General features: G+C 41.2%; 1 protein-coding gene across 9 annotated transcripts in view; it reads right to left on the bottom strand.

Moving 5' to 3' along the window:
* LOC123974780 (ERC protein 2) overlaps nt 1-21,512 on the bottom strand; it is a 166,059-nt gene that overhangs the window by 87,702 nt on the left and 56,845 nt on the right. For all 9 annotated transcript variants that reach the window (XM_046055673.1, XM_046055679.1, XM_046055678.1 and 6 more), the window contains 5 exons: nt 20,024-20,161; nt 14,889-15,077; nt 10,268-10,309; nt 9,197-9,390; nt 1,302-1,395 (listed from right to left, as the gene is read on the bottom strand). In XM_046055673.1, the coding sequence (XP_045911629.1) occupies nt 1,302-1,395; nt 9,197-9,390; nt 10,268-10,309; nt 14,889-15,077; nt 20,024-20,161 (657 nt within the window). The remainder of the gene's footprint in view (nt 1-1,301; nt 1,396-9,196; nt 9,391-10,267; nt 10,310-14,888; nt 15,078-20,023; nt 20,162-21,512) is intronic.

The following is a 21,512-nucleotide window of genomic DNA, read 5'->3' as shown; positions in this document are numbered from 1 at the left end:
TTTTGGAGGAAGAGAGGAAGAGAAAAAGAGAAGAGTGATGAGTAAATATCAGACCGGCTTTTGCCTGCTTGGCTTGAGCTAAAAGAGCTGAAAGGTTGAAGGACACATGCCGAGCTTGCCTTCTTTCTGTTGGACTTGTAAGTAATAACTTATTAGCTGGCTCACTTTGTCTTCTCTTGTTGTGCTTGCAGAATTGGCCACAGAGGTTAAGCCGCTAGCTATAAATCTTCATGTTCATGTTAGCAAACTTGAACCTGAACTGGAATTCTTCGATGACTTGCTAGTTTTTGATCATAACGTAATCATAACAAATGCACATGCACATCTTAGATAATGTTTAATGCTTTAATATTGAGTACAGTGGCGCATATGTTGACTGAGAAGAAATAAACAAAAAAGAAGAAATAATAATGCAGAAATGCCAACATTTTTGTTCAAATACCAGAAAGCCCTTTAACTGTAAAATGTAACACTCGTAGCACATCAGATTGCATTGTCTTTAATGACTAGCACCAAAAACTAAGTGCAACTGAGGCTGATGATAATGTTTTTTTCAGGTATTTGGTCATAAACCAAAGGGAAATTGAAAAGTTTACCCAATGGTTAAAAGTCAAGGTTTGACCATTCAATAGTTTTTACGATGAACTAAATTGGTGGACTAACTGACATCCATAGAGCGATGCTCTGATGAGTGATGAATGGGTGGCATCCCATTGTTTGACATTTTTAAATGCTGATTTCCATATCGGCCGGGTTTTGATATGGATCAATGACAAACTTGAACTTGAGCTCTAATCTAACACTAACACACAAGTATTATCTCAGGTCAATATATGGTAATACATTAAATTACTTAATCAAGATTCTCTCTACTGCTTGACCCAGACTCACTTCTTTATTCTTTCCATCTGAGCCATTTTGCAACTGCTCCTGACTGGCGTATGGAGCTGATTTCAGCTGAACTAAATGCCTGTCTCTTCCGTTCAGGACTTACTCTGAGATGCACTGAGGGAGGCATGGAAGACTGGAACAGGGCTCTCTCTTCTCAGAAGAGCAGAAATATACAGAGATGAAGTGAGAAGACAGGGAGCAAAATGTAGGGATATAGGAAGGTGACAAGATATTATTTTCTGAGGAACGGCTTGCAAAACAGGTGATGAGGAAAGACAAGAAGAGAAGAGGGCAGGAAAAATTAGAACAGTATGAAATGAATAAGCCCTTACTGGATGAAGAGCTTAACTAGAGGCCAAGGAATGTACACATGTGCACACACACACACACACACACACACATATTCAAACCTGCGATAAAGAGTGTGAATGTCCATCAGTCAGGGCATCTTTCCTCATCTCACCCGGGACCGTCTGCTTCTGGATGTTAGGAGACTTGATTTGCCTTCAGATGGAGAAAGATGGGTGACAACAGATAAACAGATGCTCAATAAATAAAGAAATGTAAACCAATCATAAAACCACACAATATAACCACAGTGTATATCCTCTATGTATGTAAAAATGTATGCACACATCCTATGCCCAATATACAATGGCCCCATTTCATTTAATATACAAATATACAAATACATATATGACTATAGCTTTATTTCCATTGTGAAAACAAGGCATGCATTCTGCATCATACAGGTAAATGGAAAAGCTACAGTGTGCACAGTAAAGCAGAGAAGTGCTATGTGTATGTCTAGTCTTGGTAACATGGCAGACTGGGACAAGATAAGACTTGGCCGATGGAGGTGAGACACTGCTGTGTAAATCTTTCACCAACAAAACACACAAACACATGCTGACAGGAGACGCAAGCACGTGCACGCACACAACCACACATTCTGAAATAGAGATATGTGCAAGAGGTAAGTCAACAGAAAAGAAGATAAAGGTGACACAAACACACACACACACACACACACACACACACACATAAGGGAATGTGTTTTTAAAAAAACATCTATAGACACTGCCAGAAACACACACAGGGTAATAAATCTGCTGTCAGTGCATTGCTGAGGTGTTGATTACAGAGCTAAACAATGTATTAACCAACCAGGAGTGCCTTTCCCAAAAGCATCGTTGCTAACTACAGAAGCAACTTCCTTGGTTGGAACTATGCAGTTGCGACGCAACTGTTTCCCAAAACCCTAGTACGAACTATGGAGGTAACTAAGTTGGTAATTTACATGGTACGAACCTTCATAAGCAACGCAGTAGTAGTTTCGACAAACGTTCGTGACCACTGTCGTTAAGTTGCATAGTTCAAACTACAGCTCCTGACCTGTGGTTATATGCTTAGTTCATGGTGAGTACATTATAGATAGCAGAAAATGCAGTCTTAGGAGGTGGATGTAATGTGTTTTAAGCAGGAAATGTTAGATAATCCTGCTGAACAAACATATTTAAGGTGAAGCTTTTTTAAATGCACTTGTAAAAGTACTGTAAAATGTGTTTGTCAGGTCATGGGTAGGGTTGCATTATTTCAGTACTAAGTATCTTAGTGTAGACCATCTACAAACAGCAGGTGTTTTTCTTACAGATTACACATCTGTTCATAATAACTTCATTTAATATTAGTCACCCAGTGGTCCTACAAAGCTTAAAGGACAAAACAGAGAATGTAAAGACAAGACTTTTAATATTACCTTCATGTATACATTTCTAGGCCTATGAGGAAGATGGGTGTTCTCTAGTCTTCATTACAAACAGAAATATAAAAAGAGATACCATAAAATTCATGAAAGTACCGTAATGAATAAATCCCTGAGAGCTTTCATTGCCATTATAACAAAGATAAATAGACAACTCACGGGATTCAAATCCGTGTCTATCTGAATAGAGAACGTTCTCAAGCTCAGCCACTTGTCACACTGAGCTATTCTCAGAACTTGAGAAGGACTTGTGTTGAGATAAAACCTGTTTTACGAAATGTTTTGTAATCGCTAATAGTTCTTAATTTTTTCTTCTAAAGTGTTGCTATTGCTATAAAAAAAGTTATACAGACCGGCTTCTTGTCAATTACCAAACTTACTTAGCCACAGAACTATGCTGCACACACACCTAAATATATATAGAAATATGCATAGTACACAAACACTCACACTCAATACACTCACTGGTAGACACACATGAACCCACAAAACCCATGCACCATAAGATACAAACAAGCACTTATACACAATCTATATCTTCTCACAAACACTCTCAAAATAGAACCTAAACACTCTTTGAGCTCCCAGTTTGGCCTCAACATAAAAAAAAATGCATAGAAAGTGCAACAAAGCTGACAGTGACAAATTAGCGCTTAAGAGAACCCTCCAACACTGTAAACAGGCTGTGACCAAGCAGCTGCTAAAACGCGCCACATTATTATTCCATATCCACACTGGTGTGTTTACTCTGGGCAAAGCCTACAAACTGCCCCCACATATGGTCAAATATTTGCTGTCACAGCCCTTAGAAAGGTGTGTGTGTGTGTGTGTGTGTGTGTGTGTGTGTGTGTGTGTGTGCGCGTGTGTGTGTGTCTATGTGTGTGTGTCAGCTTTTATGAGTGATGTTGGTGTGCAATTAATGTGAACTATACTTAACAAGATGATGAATAAATGTAATACACACTCACCTTATCAACACACACACAACATAGTCCCTTTCAAAATATTTGAGGAAATATTTGTTATAATAACAGAAGACAGAGTAGGGAGGGAGTACTTTATGTCAGTATATATGTCTGATCTTACTCCCCCTGTACAAAAACTCACACACACAGTGTTGGTTTATTAGGCCTGTTGTTTCAAGTCTCTGTTTTTTTTCTTTTGTCTTTTTTTTTTTAAAATCCAGGTGTTGATTTTATTAGTTTTTTTAATCATCTTTATGCGTGGGTTTTCAAAAGTGCTGCGTAATTAAAGATTATCATTCGATTCTGTTACCACTATGTATGAAGTATATGTACACAGTATATGCACATGGGCCAATATTTACACAGAGGAGGAGGAAAGGAGGATATATTCTAATCTCTGATGTCTCTATGTGTGTTTTTATAAGCTCAGAGGCATGTCCATGGAGAACAAACTTGCCATGAGGGCATATCAGCTATCACATGCAGCCGCTGCTGGCACAGGTGTATAAACCAGCAGACACGCTGGTCCCTTCTGATAGATGATATACCCTCATGAACCCATCAGTGCAAAATGAAGTAAGTGTTTTGACCAATTTGAAGGCAAATGAGGGCACGTAGAGTGTGAATAAGGAGCAGACGGGCTGGGCTGCATGTGAGTGGAAAATATGAAGGAGAATTGTGATTTGTTGATTGCCAAAATGAGTAAATTCACAGGGGGAAAATAGTATTTTATTGCTGTGGCATTTCATAGAAAGATTAAGTGAGAGGGAGAGAGAGAGCACTGTGCATGAATCCAGCCATTTCCTAAACTGAGCGTAATAAGTAATCGTTCACGTTTCCTCTTGCTTCTCGACACGTCCGCCTTCCAACATAAGCAGCTCCGCATTATTTCTGGCTGTGAAAGCACAACTCTTTTTTTGGGGGGGGGATTGTTTTTTCACCTTGTATATTTGACAATTTGACATATTTCTATAATTCTTTCTTTATCTTTTCCACTCTCTTTTTCTATTATCACTTTGTTTGTCTCTCATTTCATTTTTGACTCTTAAAACTTGCTTCCATTCAGAAAGCCACTGAGTAAATTAAAATAAATGAATGATCTGCTAACCTCTCCCATGCAAGGACTGCTGCTGATGTGCCCTTGAGCAAAAGCACAAAGAGTAACTGAAAGGCTCCAGTAGAGCAGCAGGAAGCTGCAGTCACAACGGGCTGCTCCCAGATCTGAATGTGGGAAACTGCTGAATATTAAGTAGGGTGTTGCTGGAAAAGCATTTGCATTCTCAGTCAAGCTTTCCTGGGTAAATAATGGTCAAAAGTAGTAATAACCCTATTTATTTAAAAATCCAGATTTTTATCTCTCCTTCATAACTCTTAATTCTTAGCCTGTCTCTTCCTCTTCTCTTTTAATAAACAGCACAGTGGAAAAGAATCCTCTGATTATAAGCATACAGGGACACACCATGGGAGTTACCACACAGTTTCGCATAATATATAGAATAAGAGGCAAATATGATCAGAATTAAATGCATTTTTTTTGCAGTGCAGAAAAAGGAGAGGTACAGGAAAAGGGGAGAGAAGGAGAAAAAGAGGGGACTATTAAAGTGTAGTGCAAGGTAGTTGGGTTAACACTGGAGTCTGAAGTTTTATCTGAGGTTGCTTATGTAGATGCAGTGCTGAAAGATCCAAACAGAACAAATATGTTTATGACTGATTGATGCTTTATGGAGCTTGGACATGTCTTATCGCAATAAAAATACTGCTCCACTGCTGCCTTTATATATTTTCTGTGTGTGTGTATGACAAGGCGAAACAAAAAGGAGGTTAAAAGGGAAGAAGTGTTTAGTCTGTTTGTGTGTCCACTTGTTTAAATGTGATAAAATGCGATGTGATTAACTGTATGCAGGGCATTGCACAACACCGCCTCTTTGGTGCAGGTGCAAATTAACAGGCCATTTTCGAAGCTAAAAGGGCCATTAAAACTAGATGGACACCTGCAAATACACACAGAAATGAACGCTGTTTACAAACATGTCCATGCAGAAATATAATATACAGAGACTTGGGAGGTTATGTGCTCATGGCTTGAACGCATGCAGTGTATGTATTCAAAAGAATGATGCTTTCAACTTCTGGAGTTTGATTACAGCCATAGGCATAATGCCAAACATTATATGTGAATGTTTATGTGTGCAAATGTTTGTTTGGGAGTGTATGAATATTTGTCAGCCAACAACCACCGATTCGTAGCAGCCAACAGACCCTTGCCAATCTCCACTACCAACATGTATTCCCATCAGTCTCACGCTAGACACACACGTGCACATTTACACACACATAGATACATACGTATATATTGAAACACACACACACCTCCCTTTTCCTGAAACCCTCCCTTACATACCAAAGTGCTTACCACGTCAATAGCTGTGATATAGTCAGACTGGGAGGCTGATTTATTTCTCAAAGTTTAGCTCCCACATCACCGCAGAAACATTAAAAAGTATAGGGCTGTAGGAGCATTAAGAGGAAGACCATACAAAATAATTCCACTAGTTTACAATATATGGCCATGAAGGAAGGAGAGAAGGAAAAAGAAACAAGGCTTGATGTCCACTCAACATATAAAAAAAGTAAAGCATTTTTCCAATTCCCATGTTAGAACAACTTGCGTCACAATGTATATCTCAAATGTCTGAAACTGCAGAGGCCTGAATGCATCTTCTTAAATATATAGACACACTCCTGATGTTTAAGGTTAATTAAAACTGGTCATGTTTCAAATAGACCATTCACTAGACATTCAATACCATGTTACCAACTGCATAAACGATGCAGGGCAAACACTCAAAGTGCTACTTGATTAAATGCATAAGGAAAAGATTAGAATACTTCAGTTTTTCCATTTTAGTCCACTGTATCTGCACAAACTGCTCCAGGAGATCAGTAACCGTGGCTTTCTGGGCTCTACTTAACAAATCCAACTATTAGCATTAGTGTTAACAGCTGATACAGATGCTTTCCACAAAGCCTGTTCACAGTTTCTGATCTCTTAGCCAGATTAGTTAGGAATTACACCTACACACATAAGAGTAAATAAAACCCTAAGAATCAACTACCCGATGCTATCACTGAGGACTTACAATAGATCACTGTGAGATCTAAGCTATGAAATAGCTGTGAGTGAGTCTCCCCTACGCTGGAAGGTATTTATTACAGTGACCTGCTGGCTACATTCATCTTTGACTCCCTCTGCTGCATTGCCAACTGGATGAGAAAGTGTCTATTTCCTATGTTCTTCTCTCTCTCTCTCTCCTTCTAGATAGTGGTTAATAGGCCATCTGACCGTGTTCCAAAAGAAACACTCTGATTAAAAAGAAATTCATCCTCTGCCCAGACACATCTCGCACAGTCTTACACAGAAGTCCAATCAGCACACGGAGACGCTCGCCTCGTCAGCCCATGCTTGTCACATTACACATGCAATACATACAGTATGCAAAGACTCTTGCGTCTGTCTTTATGTGCAGTGTCTTTGTTAAATCAGAATTTCCACTGATACTGTGACACTACAATAACGATGATTGATGCTGTTCACTGTTCTGTACAGCAGCCATATGTACTAAAAAAATAAGTACATTAAGGATGTTCATGGGCTTATAACTTATAACTAAATATTCTATTCTTTTTCATTCTGTTCTATTTTATATATGTTAACAGTGGCAGTGTTTGACTGCAGGAGATCCTTTTCTGATAACCTGCAGCTGACATGCATGTGACCTCTGACCTAAGCGCTGACCAGAGGGGAGGGGTCAGACCGATAGGAGTAGCTGGCTGACATTAATGACACAACAGCCCCGATAAGATGGACGAGCTGAGGGGAAAGAAGCTGTTCCGAGGCTTGATCCTTAGATGCTCCTGTACCTCGACTGGCTGCGCGCACACATGCACAGAAACTGAACGCACAAATTGACACACGCATGTGCATGGGCACACTCTGGTGACAGCTACATGTGAGCAGCAGACGCATGTAGAGGTAGAGGCATGACGCATGCACACATACATGGAAACAGAGTAGACTGTGTGAACAAACTCCGCGGGAGCTACTGTATCCCTATTATACTAGATGCTCATGTGTTCCCACACAGTTTGAGTCAGCAAACGGCTTCCATGCCAGAGTGAGAGAGTCTGTAAAATGGGCAATGAACGAGGCAGGAAACCGTGCTGGATCCAGTACATGCAGCCCGTCCAGATGCATTTTAAACCATTCAGAACCATAGCTAGCGTTAACACACGTGATGGGGCCAACGTGTGTTTAAAAAAATGTTTCTTTCACAGCTTCTTCTGTGCAGTTGGCGATCCACCAACAGAGAACCCACCCACTATCAATCTATATTTACAGACATGCCAAACAGCACACTACTAACTGTAACTGTAAAGCCGTGCAGGTACACACTGTGTACAGATACAAAAACGTTCCCCATTCTTTTTCACACATGCACGCACACACGTGAGGTAAATAAACACGCAAACACTCATACAGTGCCTCTGCGTTGGCACTAAAACAACCACTTAAACAAACAATCATTTAGGTACATACACACACCATACCAATCCATAAATCAGATGATAATTGAGTAGCTCAGTGCCAGTAATAAACAGAGTAGTATAAACAGCCAGTGTCTGGGCTGGATACACCACCTCCTACTGGCATGCTGCTGGCTGCCTGCCTGTCAAATTCACACACACACACACACACACACACACACACACACAGACTTGCTTTGTGCATTTAAAGTAAAACATACAGTAAATACAGAGACAAAACCACTTATTTGGTGGGTTTAACAGACACATATGTGAAAACACAGTATGATATGAGGAAAAGCAAGCATGATAGGGCTCATGATAGCAATGAATGTGAAGAAGCCATGCAAGTGTCAACACAATAGAGAGGCTATACGTCCCTGGTTACGTAAATTAGAATAACATATAAAGTCTCTTGTTGTGTTATTGCTGTGACAGGAATGAGGGTGAGATTTTTTGCTGTAAATGCATTGTACATTTACTGTCCCACTGGTTTAGTCAAATCTGAGCTTCCTGGGGATCGGATGGAGCCAAAATGCCCCAGTTTCCAACTTTATACCTGAGAAAGTTTAAAATCAACCCAGCCGTCATGGCATGACGTTGAGAGTGATGGCTATGGATGGTGCTGGTGGTATTATGATGGTATGCTTAACAGGCACACTAAGAACTACTTACCCAGGTCTGCAGATGTTGATACACAGAAACAAATGACAAAACATTAAGTAATATGTTTAAAAACAACACACAGTGTGCATTTCTAAAGTGTGATTACATCAGGCAAAAAGCATGGCAGCGTGGAAGTGGTTTCAAGTGCTGGGAGGACAAAATCTAGACAGTTTACGTCTCATGGATTACTTCTTTATAAATAGAGCACTTAGGAATGACTTGAGATCTTACAAAGATCCGGTCACTTGGAAGGACACTGCTCTCTGAGGACACCCACATGGTGTCTTGTGATGGATATGAATGTCACTGAATTTTTGACCCTCACCTCTCAAGATCAGCTATTTTCTTCTCCTTGCATGATTTCTCCATCTCAGCATCCCTCAGAGCTGCCATAAGCCTCTCCACCTCCGCTTGTGACCTCCCAGATTCCTCTTTGTTGCGAGCCACTTCCTGCTCCAGAAGCCTCAGGCGATCGGTGATGTCTGGACATTTCCGGAGTGCTTCGTCCATGTTCTGGGTCTTCGGGTGAAAGACAGGACACACAGAGGGAGTGGATACATTAGGTAATAAAATAGCCACAATATACTGCATACATTATTATTAAGGCAGTATTAAAGCACATATACAGTGGCCAGTTGAGCTCTGACTCAGCTTTTCTTCTTTTTTAAGATCATTGTCAGGCTAGAATTTCTGTTTAAACTGCAATTTATCACACTTACTATAACATCCATTAGCCTTAGCTGTCCTGTCAGCAAACTGAATAACACATTCTTCTTAGGAACTCCTCATGAGCCAGTTACATGTTAGTTTTGGATCACTGGAGCAACATAAGAATTAACTGGGGTGGCAATGGAACAGTGGACGCACATGTCTTACGTGTGTGAGACCTGGATTCGATTCCAACTGTGACACATCCACCAATGTGTCCCTAAGCAAGACAACTTAACCCCTAGTTTCTTGTTGTTACTTAGTAAATTAGTTACAACATGTGCACCATAATCACATAGCTGTACCTCAAAAATGGCATATATTTTGGAACTGTTTTGAGGCATCATCTAAGGATTAGCTGAAGGTACAGGTGGATCTGACAAAAGAAAAACTGAGGCTGACAAAGTGTTGCTGATGTTAATGGAGTACACCTCAGGTTGACAAGTTAGCCTAACAAAGTACACCGGAAGATAACAAACTACATTTGGTGCTGATGAAGTACAGCTGAGGCTGACCAAGTAAAGCTAAGAATGACAAGGTATGACTGTAAATGTTAAAGTTAAGCCAAGTCTGGCACCCGAACGCTGAGTGAGTCTGATATGTGCTGAAATTGTCTCTGCATGCACCCACACATATACACACACATGAAAACACAAACAAACAAGAGGCATAAAATAACAGAACTTACCGTGGGGCTTCCTGCAGGTAGCCCGTCAACTTTGGCTGGCACCTAAAAGTTAATACACAATGATATAACAGATAGAAAATAAGAATATATTATAAGAACAAAGTCCTGTTTTAAAATGTTAACACCCTCTAGGACTGAAAGATTGGATGCTGACAATTAGACAGAGTCAGATGTGAGATCGTCCTGCATGGGTAGCTTTGAAACCGAAAGGGAAAGGTAAGTCAATCCTGAATATGTGATCAGGGTCTCAATCTAGCTGGAGCAGAACCAATCTGTACCCTCATCCACTCTCATCCCTTGACCATGCCCCCCTCCCCACTTCCTTGGCTGCGTGCTTTTCTGTGGTTTGCTTCTATCAGTTGTCTCCCGAGGGCATCCGTCATATAGAGTTCAGTAATTATCATTATAAAATTACCGTCTCTCTCTGTTTGGCTGCGATTTTATGAGACCACCAAACTGTAAAAGTTAAAAGTTAAAAAAAAACAAAACAGAAAGTTACACTGATTGATTCTTTGTTCTCTGAGAAAAATATCCTAGAGGAAGTTTGAAACCTAGAATTATCTTTCCCTCTACTCCCTTTTTTTCTGTGTCTTTACTTTTCTCTGTCTACTCTGTTTGTGAAGATTGTTTAACTTGTTGAAACAGCTGAGACCACTCGTTTAAACATCATCAAGTGAGCGTGCACACGCACGCACGCAAACTGAGCAATTTATTGTCAGGTCTACATAAGTCTGGGACTGTACATGTAGCTCTGCCTGTCATTAGAAAAAAAGCCCAAGGAGTGTCTGTTAACTATTAGCACTAGCCAATCTGAACAAATGCCTCTTTCCCATTATAACAAACCCACCAGATAAACCATATGCACAAGTTGGCCCCTGCTTATGGGAGATACAGCCACAGGCGCAGCATATGGAGCACAACTAAATGTTTGAAAGGTTTTGCACTTTAGATACAGGCATGCATAATGAGGTAGGCTTAGCAGTAACACGTGTTAATGTTAAAATATATACACAAAATGTCAATGAGGACATTATTGGAGACTGTCTTGTGTTCTGTTCTGGCAAAATATGCACCTGTGTCATAGTATGTGTGTAAATGGATTTGAATTTGACTGACCTGTCAACAATATACAGTATGTGTCAGCATGTGACCTTAAAGAGCCCCATAAGCTTGTCACTGTATGTGTACACACACGTGCCTGTACTAAGGACTACAAGCTGTGAAAGGGGGGAACACTTGATCCTGGAAGGCAAGCAGAGCTATTGTTTATCTTGTCCTCAACCAGATTACCTCCACACCTAGCCTCATACACTTGTGCACACACATCAAACCCAATCTTAGCTAACCCAAAATGCATTAGGCCTAAGTGGACCAGGGTTTGTTATGTTCTTTCAGTGGAAAACACAGACAGGAGGAAAGCAGGGGCTGAGAGGGCGGCTGGGTCCAGCAAGAATTTGTGATATTATGACAGGAGGGGGAAGGCCAGTAAAGATACGATTACATATTTGGTGACTGAAATTATTATTATCATTCCTGGTAATGTCTCTAAAGTGTAAATATTACAAATAAGTTAAATATGTGCAGCCACCAGGATTTGCACTGGGTTATTCAACTCCTGGTCAGAGGAGCTTAGAAAAAGTTTTGACGCCTAAAGGTAATATCTGTCTCTTTAAATCTTAGATATGACAGCATTCAATGTCATTATACATATCAGTCAGAGTACAGCGGAAGTCTGATTAGTCTTATCTCCATATTATCATCAAAAAGAAACGAAGACAACAAAAAAGGTAAGAACATATCACATCCGTCTGGTTTGTAAAGACCAAACCATCTTTAAGTAGGACTCAAAAGTAAGTTGAGGTGTGGTGCTGATTTAAGCCAATCCTCTCTGAAAAGGTCACTGCCTTCCCTGAGGTTCTTTACTTTTTTTTTTCTCTTTGAAGAGCGAGTATTTAGTTCCACAAGTCCTTTATTAACCTCGGAATCAACAAATACTGTTTTATGGGAAGAGGATGAGGATGCAGTGAAGTCAACAGAGCTCTGAGGTCAAGATAAAAAGCTCCGCTAACAGCTTGAATGAGTCAGTAATTCAAACAGCTGCAGACAGAGTGAGTTGGCCACTGTGCGTACATGACCTGATGGCAAATTTTACATCTGCCCGAGAATCGCTGCGTATCTGCGCTGTCTTTAAAAAAAAAGCTTATTTCTCCATTTTTGGAAGTGCTGGGGGATTAACATCAAATGAGGATGCTTCTCACAAAACAAATGTAGCTCAGTATAAGTTCAACCAGGAAAACTATCTTCATGCTTCATTCAATCAGATTTTGCCACGATCAGCTAAGCCAATCATGTGATCACTATCAAACTTTAAACTCTCCCCCTGCTGTCAGCTGTCAGTGCAAATCGCTGGAGTCCTCCTCCACCCCATTCACCTTCTCCTCATCACATCCAGATCCTCAACACTTTCTTCATCCTTTCATCACCACCACCAGTGTCTAGACTCCATCATCATTTCATTTATTCATTCATTTAGCTGACGCTTTTATCCAAAGCGACTTACAATTGCTATACATGTCATATACAGGTCGCACGCCTCTGGAGCAACTAGGGGTTAAGTGTCTTGCTCAGGGACATTGGTGGATGGGGGATTGAACCCGAGTCTCTCACAACAAAGGCATAGTCTTTTGTCCATTGTGCCATCACCACCCCACACCCTATACCTCTACCGCTCCATCACACCCATTCAATGATGAATTGCAATCGGCAAATTCATATTCTCATATTCATGGTATCAAATGTCAAGAAATTGTTGGTATTCACTCAGTCGAAGTCTCTCCTGATTGAATTGGTTTAATGTAACCATGTCAAAAGCATTGACTGTACATTAAGGCATGTTTGGGAGAGAAAGATTTTCAGAAAGGTTATTGCTCAGGACCCAAAGAAGCGCAGTGTCGAGTGTGACGTAAAAATACAAGTAACAATACAAAAGGAAAAGCAGGGTTATTTACATAGGATGTTTCATTAGCAACTTATTAGCAACTTATAATAAATGCATTCAAACTCGATAGGCACAAGAGCAAACAAACCAAAAACATGTTCAGTAGTACAGTACAAGCTAGGATTGCTTAGGGGTTTGGTTTGTTTTTAGGAATGAGACATAGGTATATAATGTGAAAGGGTGGATTTTCAGCCCTTGGCGGAAGATGACCTGAACATCTGCTATCCTGAATTCAGTTGGTAGTTTGTTCCACCTCCTTGACCGAGATGAGTAACCACAGGGCTTTCAGAGTGGCGGGAGGCAGAAGAGGGTGGTTGGGACGATTGTTTTACCATGGCTTGGAGCATATGAGTTTTATTGGTGCGGGATTCCCGCCATCTAAAACACCTAGTGCAGCTTTTGCCGCACGTAGCATGCCGGATTTGGGAGTGTGATTTAGCAGTATCCCAGTATTTAGACCAAAACGCACGTGGCTGTCAGTATCAAATTGTGTTAAACACTGACTGATGGCACTGAGGTGAATGTTTGTGTGTGTGGTAGTTTAGTTTGATCAGATTTTAATCTCAGGCACCGTGTCAGTTCACTTCTGACCCACTGAGCACAGCCACACAGCCGGTCACACTACGCTGCACTACGATGGGATCAAACACACTCGAACACATGCAGACGCTCTACAAATCTGTACAAACGCACGTCAACAGTTGTTTCTGTGCTGGCACGCATGCATAGGCGCACAAATATAAACACAAAAACATCATCTGTCTGTTTGAAGAATCTGCAAGTTTACATTACAAGTCTGATTGCTGCCGAGTACACAAAACAGTCCAATTATGGCAACACTTCTGTCAGAGTGTGAATCTGCTCGCTACAAAGAGTTATTAAGCTGCTGCCGCTTTCATGTGGTGCCGCATCAACATTCAACAAGATATCATTTCACAGGAATGAGATGTGTGTATGCTTTTTACGAGTACATAAAAAAAAAACATTCTCATAAATTCTGGCAGGGCGAGAGTCTGTCCTGGCTTGTAAGCCTGGGAGAGGAAAAAGAGAGAGAAAAAAGACAGCAAGGCCTCTGACTTGGCACCCGAACAGGGATAGAGGGATCTTTTATGTCCATAAATCACTCTCTCTTAATTCATCCCTTTATCCTGTGGGACAAAGTGCAGGCAGGCCCTTTGCTAGGGAGTTGCTAACAATATTGTGGGTGCTCACAGGGAGGTAAGAGAGTGGAATTACTATTACTTTAAATGTTAGCAGATTAAATACAGGGTACAAGTAGCATATTACAACCATGACAGAGTGGTCGTAAAAGTAAATCTTTTAATTATTTTTATACAATAAAAAATAATTATAAAGTGTCATGATGTTCGCTTGAAGTCTTCAACAGTGAGGTTTTTTGAGAAAGGTACTTCTTATTATTTGTTTTTTGATTTCTGTGAAATGAGAATTTGTGTTTGGGCACATTTTAGATCTTGGCTCAAGTGCAGCAGCATGTGATAGTCTGCGATGATGCGGATAACGATGAAATATTCCACATGCACACTGTTTCAACCACAAGCTCTATTTTGTTTTAGATATTTCAGATGAAGGTACCATAACTACATCAAAACAATCCGTACTGACCTCTCCATCAGGCCTCTGGTTCTGGGTCAGGCCAGGGTTGGCAGGCTGACTCTGGGACAGCTTCTGGGGCTGCAGGACTGAAAGTTTGTCCTTTAAGTCCTTGTTCTCCTTCCTCATCTGTTCCAGCTCCTCCAGCCGAACCCTGTCCTCCCGCTCCTTCTGCTCACGCAGATTCTCAATCACTCGCTCCTGAGACAGTAACAGAAGAAGGAAAAACAATGTTTGGTGAGAGGTGTGAGTAGGATATAGCAAAGAGCCTGGAGAGCTACATATCATCTGCGTCAATGCTTGGTCAGATTTAAGAATGTTGTAACATGGGTGTTGTTTTGCTTCCAGTGGGCAAAAGATTGTCAATACTGTGTGATTACAGTTGTTTCCTATCATTATTGAAAGTTGTGATCCAATCACTAGCTGAATTTACTCACCAACATCCTTTGCAAAGTGAGGCCAAAGACAAACTCATAAACGCCCATCATAAATAATACTACCATAAATAATAGCAGGGACATGAGGAGATCAGAGCCAAGTAGAACAGAAAGAGAAGGAGGTAGGAGGCATAGGGATGGGGGACAGAGACAGATTTATAGAGAACGGATTGGACAGTACTGTGGATCGCTTCCTAACAACTCTACATTGCCTTCTGATGAACCATGTCGGATTGTTTACATCATAATTTTCTCTATTCTCTAATCACATCGGACAGCGGGAGGACCAGGGCTTTGGGCATTGGCCTGAGACCAGGTCCACACCATGGGTGGCAGAGCAGTGTGTAGTAGGTGAGTGTTAAGATGTGTGTATGTGTGTGTGTGTGTGTGTGTGTGTGTGTGTGTGTGTGTGTTTAGGTGTGGACTGAAGTGATTATCAAGGTGTTTACTCAGGTGTTTATTTAGGCACAGAGCACAGCTCAGCAATGAGACTTTACGATGTGGCATCGCCGCATGATTGGCAGCTTTAAACCTCTGGGTAATTGGACAAATACACCCACTAACTAGACCTGGCACAGTAACGCACTACATAGTGGGCTTTGGAAGAGAAGGCGAGAGAGAGAGAGAAAAGAGAGGGAAAGAGACCACACGGCTAATAAGTCCTGGGTGCTTTCCTCACATTATGAAATATCTCTAGGATGTTTGGGGTTTAGGGAAAGAGACCAGGATGTGATAATAAAACCTGCCTCTATGAGGCTCAAGTCTGGAGCACATGTAAAAACAACAAACACTCACACACAACATCACGGACAGGCAAACACACACACACATACTTACAACAAAGAGCAGGGCTCGGCTTGGGCACAATGCCCTAGCTTGTTAATTAGAACCACAGCACTGTGGCTAGCGACTGGCTCCAAGAGCAGGTTTGTGACAGGGTGTGTGATTAGCAACACACACACTCGCTCTTGTAAACACATTACACACACCCTGTGTTGACCACAAAGTCTGAAAAGCTCGCCAACGTTCTCCTCATCACAGCTGAATTATATGTAGGCTGCATCAGAAGTGGTTTCTGGGTAAACAGATGGGCCGAGGCAGAAAAGGGATTTACAGTTTATTGTGCCATTATGCTATTCATTTCAAAGTCTGTCGGCAACAAAAACAAATTTAGGTGATAAAAGATCATTTTAAGTGAAAACATCAATGTACTGTGTTGGTCCGTGTGTTGCAAACAGAATGAAACACACATCAGCCTTTTGTCTATTAATAGGCCGATTCCTGTGAGCACAAAGTAAACAAGTCTTGATTGAATGGATATAAAACAGTGTGGTTCAATTAACTAAAATTCAACACAATCATAATAATAGCAACCCAATGAGACAGACACGAACGCACACACACACAGAACTCAAGCACCCTGTTTCCAACTCCACTTAAGCTGCGTTCACTTTCAATTTTATTTATTTTATTTACTTAGATAGCGCCAATTCACAACAAAAGTTATCTCATTGCACTTTTCACACTGAACAGGTCTAGACCATACTCTTATACTGATAAGAAATAAACATGATCAGTTTCATTGACTAAGTGCTCATTTACAGCTGGCAGCACGGACATTATAACCTCGCACACAGCCAGTGATTCTCATTCTCTATGAATTAATTGAGGAGTGGCATGCGTCTTCTGCAGTCCTTCCGAGAGTCAGTGGTCAGGGGTCGTCAATCAGCCATCAGTTCAGATGCCAGTAGAACGATTAAGTTTTCCTGCGTTTGCTGCTGGTCCACGATTCACTGGATTTCGACTTGCCGCTACATTGGCTGAATTGGTCTTGGGCATATTTTCCTCTTGTAATTTTGAAGTTGTTTTGGGGGTTTTCTATTAGCTCATGCACAACTTGGTTAATAGTTGTTCATAATATAATTTAATCTACTGCTTAATTCCTGATAATTTGGTTATATTTAAGAGAGGAGAGGAGACCTGGCTTGCATTCAATTATGTGTTTCTGTACATAGTCTAGGTACATATTTCCCTTGCTCATAGTTTCTTGATGTATGTTCAACGGAGAATAATCAATAATATTAAGTTTTATCTTAGATAAGAAGGGCTTTGCTAGCATTGAGGAGAAATTGCAAAATGCTTGTTTAACTAAGATTTAATGTTCACATATGTGTTTATTAAAAGGGGGGTAAGCTCTCTCAGCAGAATCCACATCAATGTTTGGACTGATTGAAAGCTCCCTCAACAGAAGAGCCCTTTCCGCCAAATCTAACCGCATGCCTATTTGCTATGAATGGTCAATTCCTTGATGTAAGTGTTATTCCTTCTCATGTGTAGTCCTGACTAGGCATCAGATGCACCACTCAAATTTTGGCATGGGAGCTCCTTTAGAATGTTTACTATTGACCTAGTTCCTTCAGCCCCTAACACGAGTATGCACTTGGCAGGTCAGCGCACAAGTAACACAAGCTAGAGTTGTATGTGCACATTGTAACACATAAAAATGTGGCAGCCACTGGAAAACAAGCAGTGAAGCTAGACATCCACATCTGTCCTAATGGAAACTCTATAAACTCTTAAGCAACAGCCTGTGCCAACAAAATGTAAACCAGCATCCATCTTTAAGCCTGCAGTACAAGCAAACATGTAAATGGAAACCATTTTTTTGCCTGCAAAGCCAAAGCAATCATTTTTTTAGACTGAAGTACCAACAAATGTGTGCTAGCAGCAACTTTAAACATGCAACTAAGCTTAGCAAGATCCAGTCACTCTGACATTAAGCCAGTCAGTTCAAGGTAGAGTGTATACACTGCCAGACTAGGATTTGACATCTCCATGGTCATGGTCAGTACAGTATATAACTTCAAATATGCCCTGTGTTCAAGCCTGTCTCCAATTAGAAATCCCAGGCATCCTGTAACCATGTGTGCAAATTCATAAACACATCGCTTAAAGGTACAAATTCCTGGCCACATGCTCCAAACAAATAGGAGGCAGCATTTAACCTCCTCCCAGGCTACTCTCTAAGCGATTCTGCTCCTCTGCTCTAATCACATGTAGAGCTTATCTTTATTCACACCCTGTCTGCCTACTCAGAAACGAGGAAGATCAAGTGGTGGCAGGAGACAAAAAACTTGAGCAGCTCGTGCTGCAGTATTGATTCACAATCACTTGTGGCAGCTCTACTCCGTCATCCTCTCATGTTGGTCTGAGGGCAGACTGGACGCTACAGTGACTCACTATCACCTCTCACACCTCTCAAGTGGTATTACAAGACAGGATGGGCCGGAGCTAGCTGGTTACCACCCGAACTTCTGCAGATATCTCTGCAACACAATACATAGACGTCTTTGGGAATACAGCAAAATCAATGACGGTTCAATGGGTAAATAACCTGATGCAATTTACTGAAAACAAAACACCCCAGTGGCCAGCGAAGCCAGTCCTCTTTTAGTGTTAGTGGCGGCGAGCTAGCTCAGTAATGTTGAGGTGAGGCTTTATAGAGAACAGCTGCTCTCTCATGTTGCCAGAAAACAACAAATGCTGAATGTTTACAGCACATTCCCTCACCTTCCACCTTTGTGGAGCACGTCTGCTTAGTTCACCTTGATTTAAATGGTAGTTTTTCATCGCTGCAATTTTACACAGGATTCACGCAGTACTGTGCTCGTTGTGTTATTTTCTGAGGCTATGAATGTCGCTACATCCAGTTAAGAAAAGCAATATATTATGACTATATTTAGAAACTGTGGATAACCTGCAGAACAGAGTCAGACTTGATATTTTACTAACACCAGGACCAGGACTGCACACATCACATTAAGACTTCACATCACATTAAGACTTTACCATACATTGTGGTAGCACAGTCTCTCTCATTATGTTTACTCACAGTTGCTATTTTTTTCCCTCTATATGTGTGCGGTTCTGTTTCTATATTTCCATCCCTGTCTCATCATTTGTAACTCTATTTCTCTTCCGTGCTCTGTTCTTTCTCTTCTTCTTTCACATGTCTTGCAGAAGTTACTCATTTTTTACTCTGTCTCCACCCTTGAATTCCTTGACCTCTCCCTCCCTTAATTCTGAGGCCACCTCTTCCATCAGGGCTGTGCCTCTTCTGCCATTCCACTTTTCCGTCCATCTATTCCTTCCCCTTTCAAAACTTTTATCCGCCTGTTATTCTATAGATCATCCACTCCCTATGTTCAGCGCAGTTACAGACAGGGACTAATCCTCTGTCTATGTTCACCTTAGACCTAATTTCTCCTGGTGCCTCCTTCTCTCCCTTACGGTTTTCAGGAAGGACATCATCTAGTGTGGCCCAAGGTCTATAAATTTGGCCGTGTCAGAAAATTATGGCAGTGAGTCATAGCGAAGTATGTAACTTAATTAAGTTGTTTACCATATGCCAGCTTCCTGAAAGACCAGTGCCTCAATGGATAAAATATTCCAGACCATTCCAGACCAAGTGGTGGTCTAATGGTTTCGTTTTGTGAGTTTTTACTGTCTACACCTGACAAAGTAATTTTAGTCATTTCATTAATAGTTTGTGCAGTTCGTCACACCATCTACCAGCAACTATTCCAATGGAGCAACATCTATCTCAGCCCCGACCCTCACTTTGAGTCTCTTATTTCATCAGTGCTGGCAGCCTGTCTTAACCTGTATTCTATTTAACAAGGCCATCCTCACCCTCCCTTCATCCCGTACCTTTTCGGACAGGGCTTCCTCCAGTGTGGCCAGGGCTGTGTCTGTGTTGCTGGAGTCCGTTTGAAGGCCCTGGACCCTTTCCCTCAACCCAGCCAGCTGTTTATCCTTATCTTTTAACTGCTCCAACAGGTTCTCAATCTGGAGAGAGAAGGACAGAGACAGAGAAAGAAAGGAGCTGAGGTTGGCAGCATACTGGTTTGAAAGAAGCACATAACAATCTCAAAGGCTAAAAGAATCATGGGCCGATAAGATTAGACTGAGCAGTAGCATTCGTTCAATGTACCCAACTCGACTATTGTGACTGGAGACCGAAGTGCCACAAAAAGGAATAATCCCATTGACCACTGATTTATCAAGAAGATGAATCTAGACACTGAATAGTGTGCTTAGCCTGCGGTTACAACAAATTACAACAATTTCCTGTTGTAATGTCTTCCACTCTGGCCTGCCATCTCAAAGATGAGCAACAATGAAAGCCTCCACTGTACAGCTTCGGTCAATACAATTATGTCTGGATCCATGAAGAGCAAAGAAGTTAATTCCACTGCTGAATAGAAGACTTAGTGGAGGGTGTAAACAACACAGCCACTGGATAGTGTGACAAAATCAGCTGCAGTACCAGTACAGCAGTGTTATACTTAAGAGTTAATTCAGCACATTGACTGTCTTTGCATCTGCCTTTCTGTGGCTAACCTCATGTCGCTGAAGTGGTGGTGTAATAGCCAGTTGTGGTCTTCTACATCCTTTATCTGATGAACATCCGCAAAACAGAGCCCAAACACACACAAAGACACATGCACAGGCCTACTCAGACACACAGGCGCACACACAAACACAAAATGCTCCGGGCTGCTATACCAAACAAAACACTAGCAGATGCAGCTGGGAAAGGACACAGTGCAATGCACTGAGACTGCAGAGGTCTAAAAATGAGTTACAAAGGGACAGCACATCTGGTGACAGGACAGGGTGACTTGCTTGTGGCTTATAATACAAGCACACTCTACATTCATTTAAATTTGGAATTAATACCATCTTGATAAACAAGAGGTAGTTCAATTTGAAAGGTTGACGGACTCCCTGAGATTCCTGAGACCTATAGACTACACTGGCAGAGAACATCTATGTTCCTGTCTCCAACTCAGTCTACTGTTGTGGTTTTATTACAGACAGACAAAGCACCATTCATCCACTGCTGCAAAGCATTAATACCACATTTGACCCAAATGGGCCTTTCTCAGATCAGGGATTGTGTTATACAAAAGAAAGGCACATGCACTGAAAAGAATTCATTATTTAATGAACATGAGAATCCAATAAAAACAAGAAAAGTACTTCAGGCCATCAAGAGACTACATTTGAACTAAAATGGTGACAGGGTAAAAAACATCCAGTGGGGAGAATAAGTTGCATTCCAGTCATGGGTACATAGATAGATAATGTCCAAAGTTCCACAGCTATTTTACAAATGAATCCAATTAGACTGTAG

The sequence above is a fragment of the Micropterus dolomieu genome, linkage group LG08 (genome assembly GCF_021292245.1).
Source record: "Micropterus dolomieu isolate WLL.071019.BEF.003 ecotype Adirondacks linkage group LG08, ASM2129224v1, whole genome shotgun sequence".
Lineage (NCBI taxonomy): Eukaryota > Metazoa > Chordata > Actinopteri > Centrarchiformes > Centrarchidae > Micropterus > Micropterus dolomieu.
This window is presented reverse-complemented; position numbering and strand designations above follow the sequence as displayed.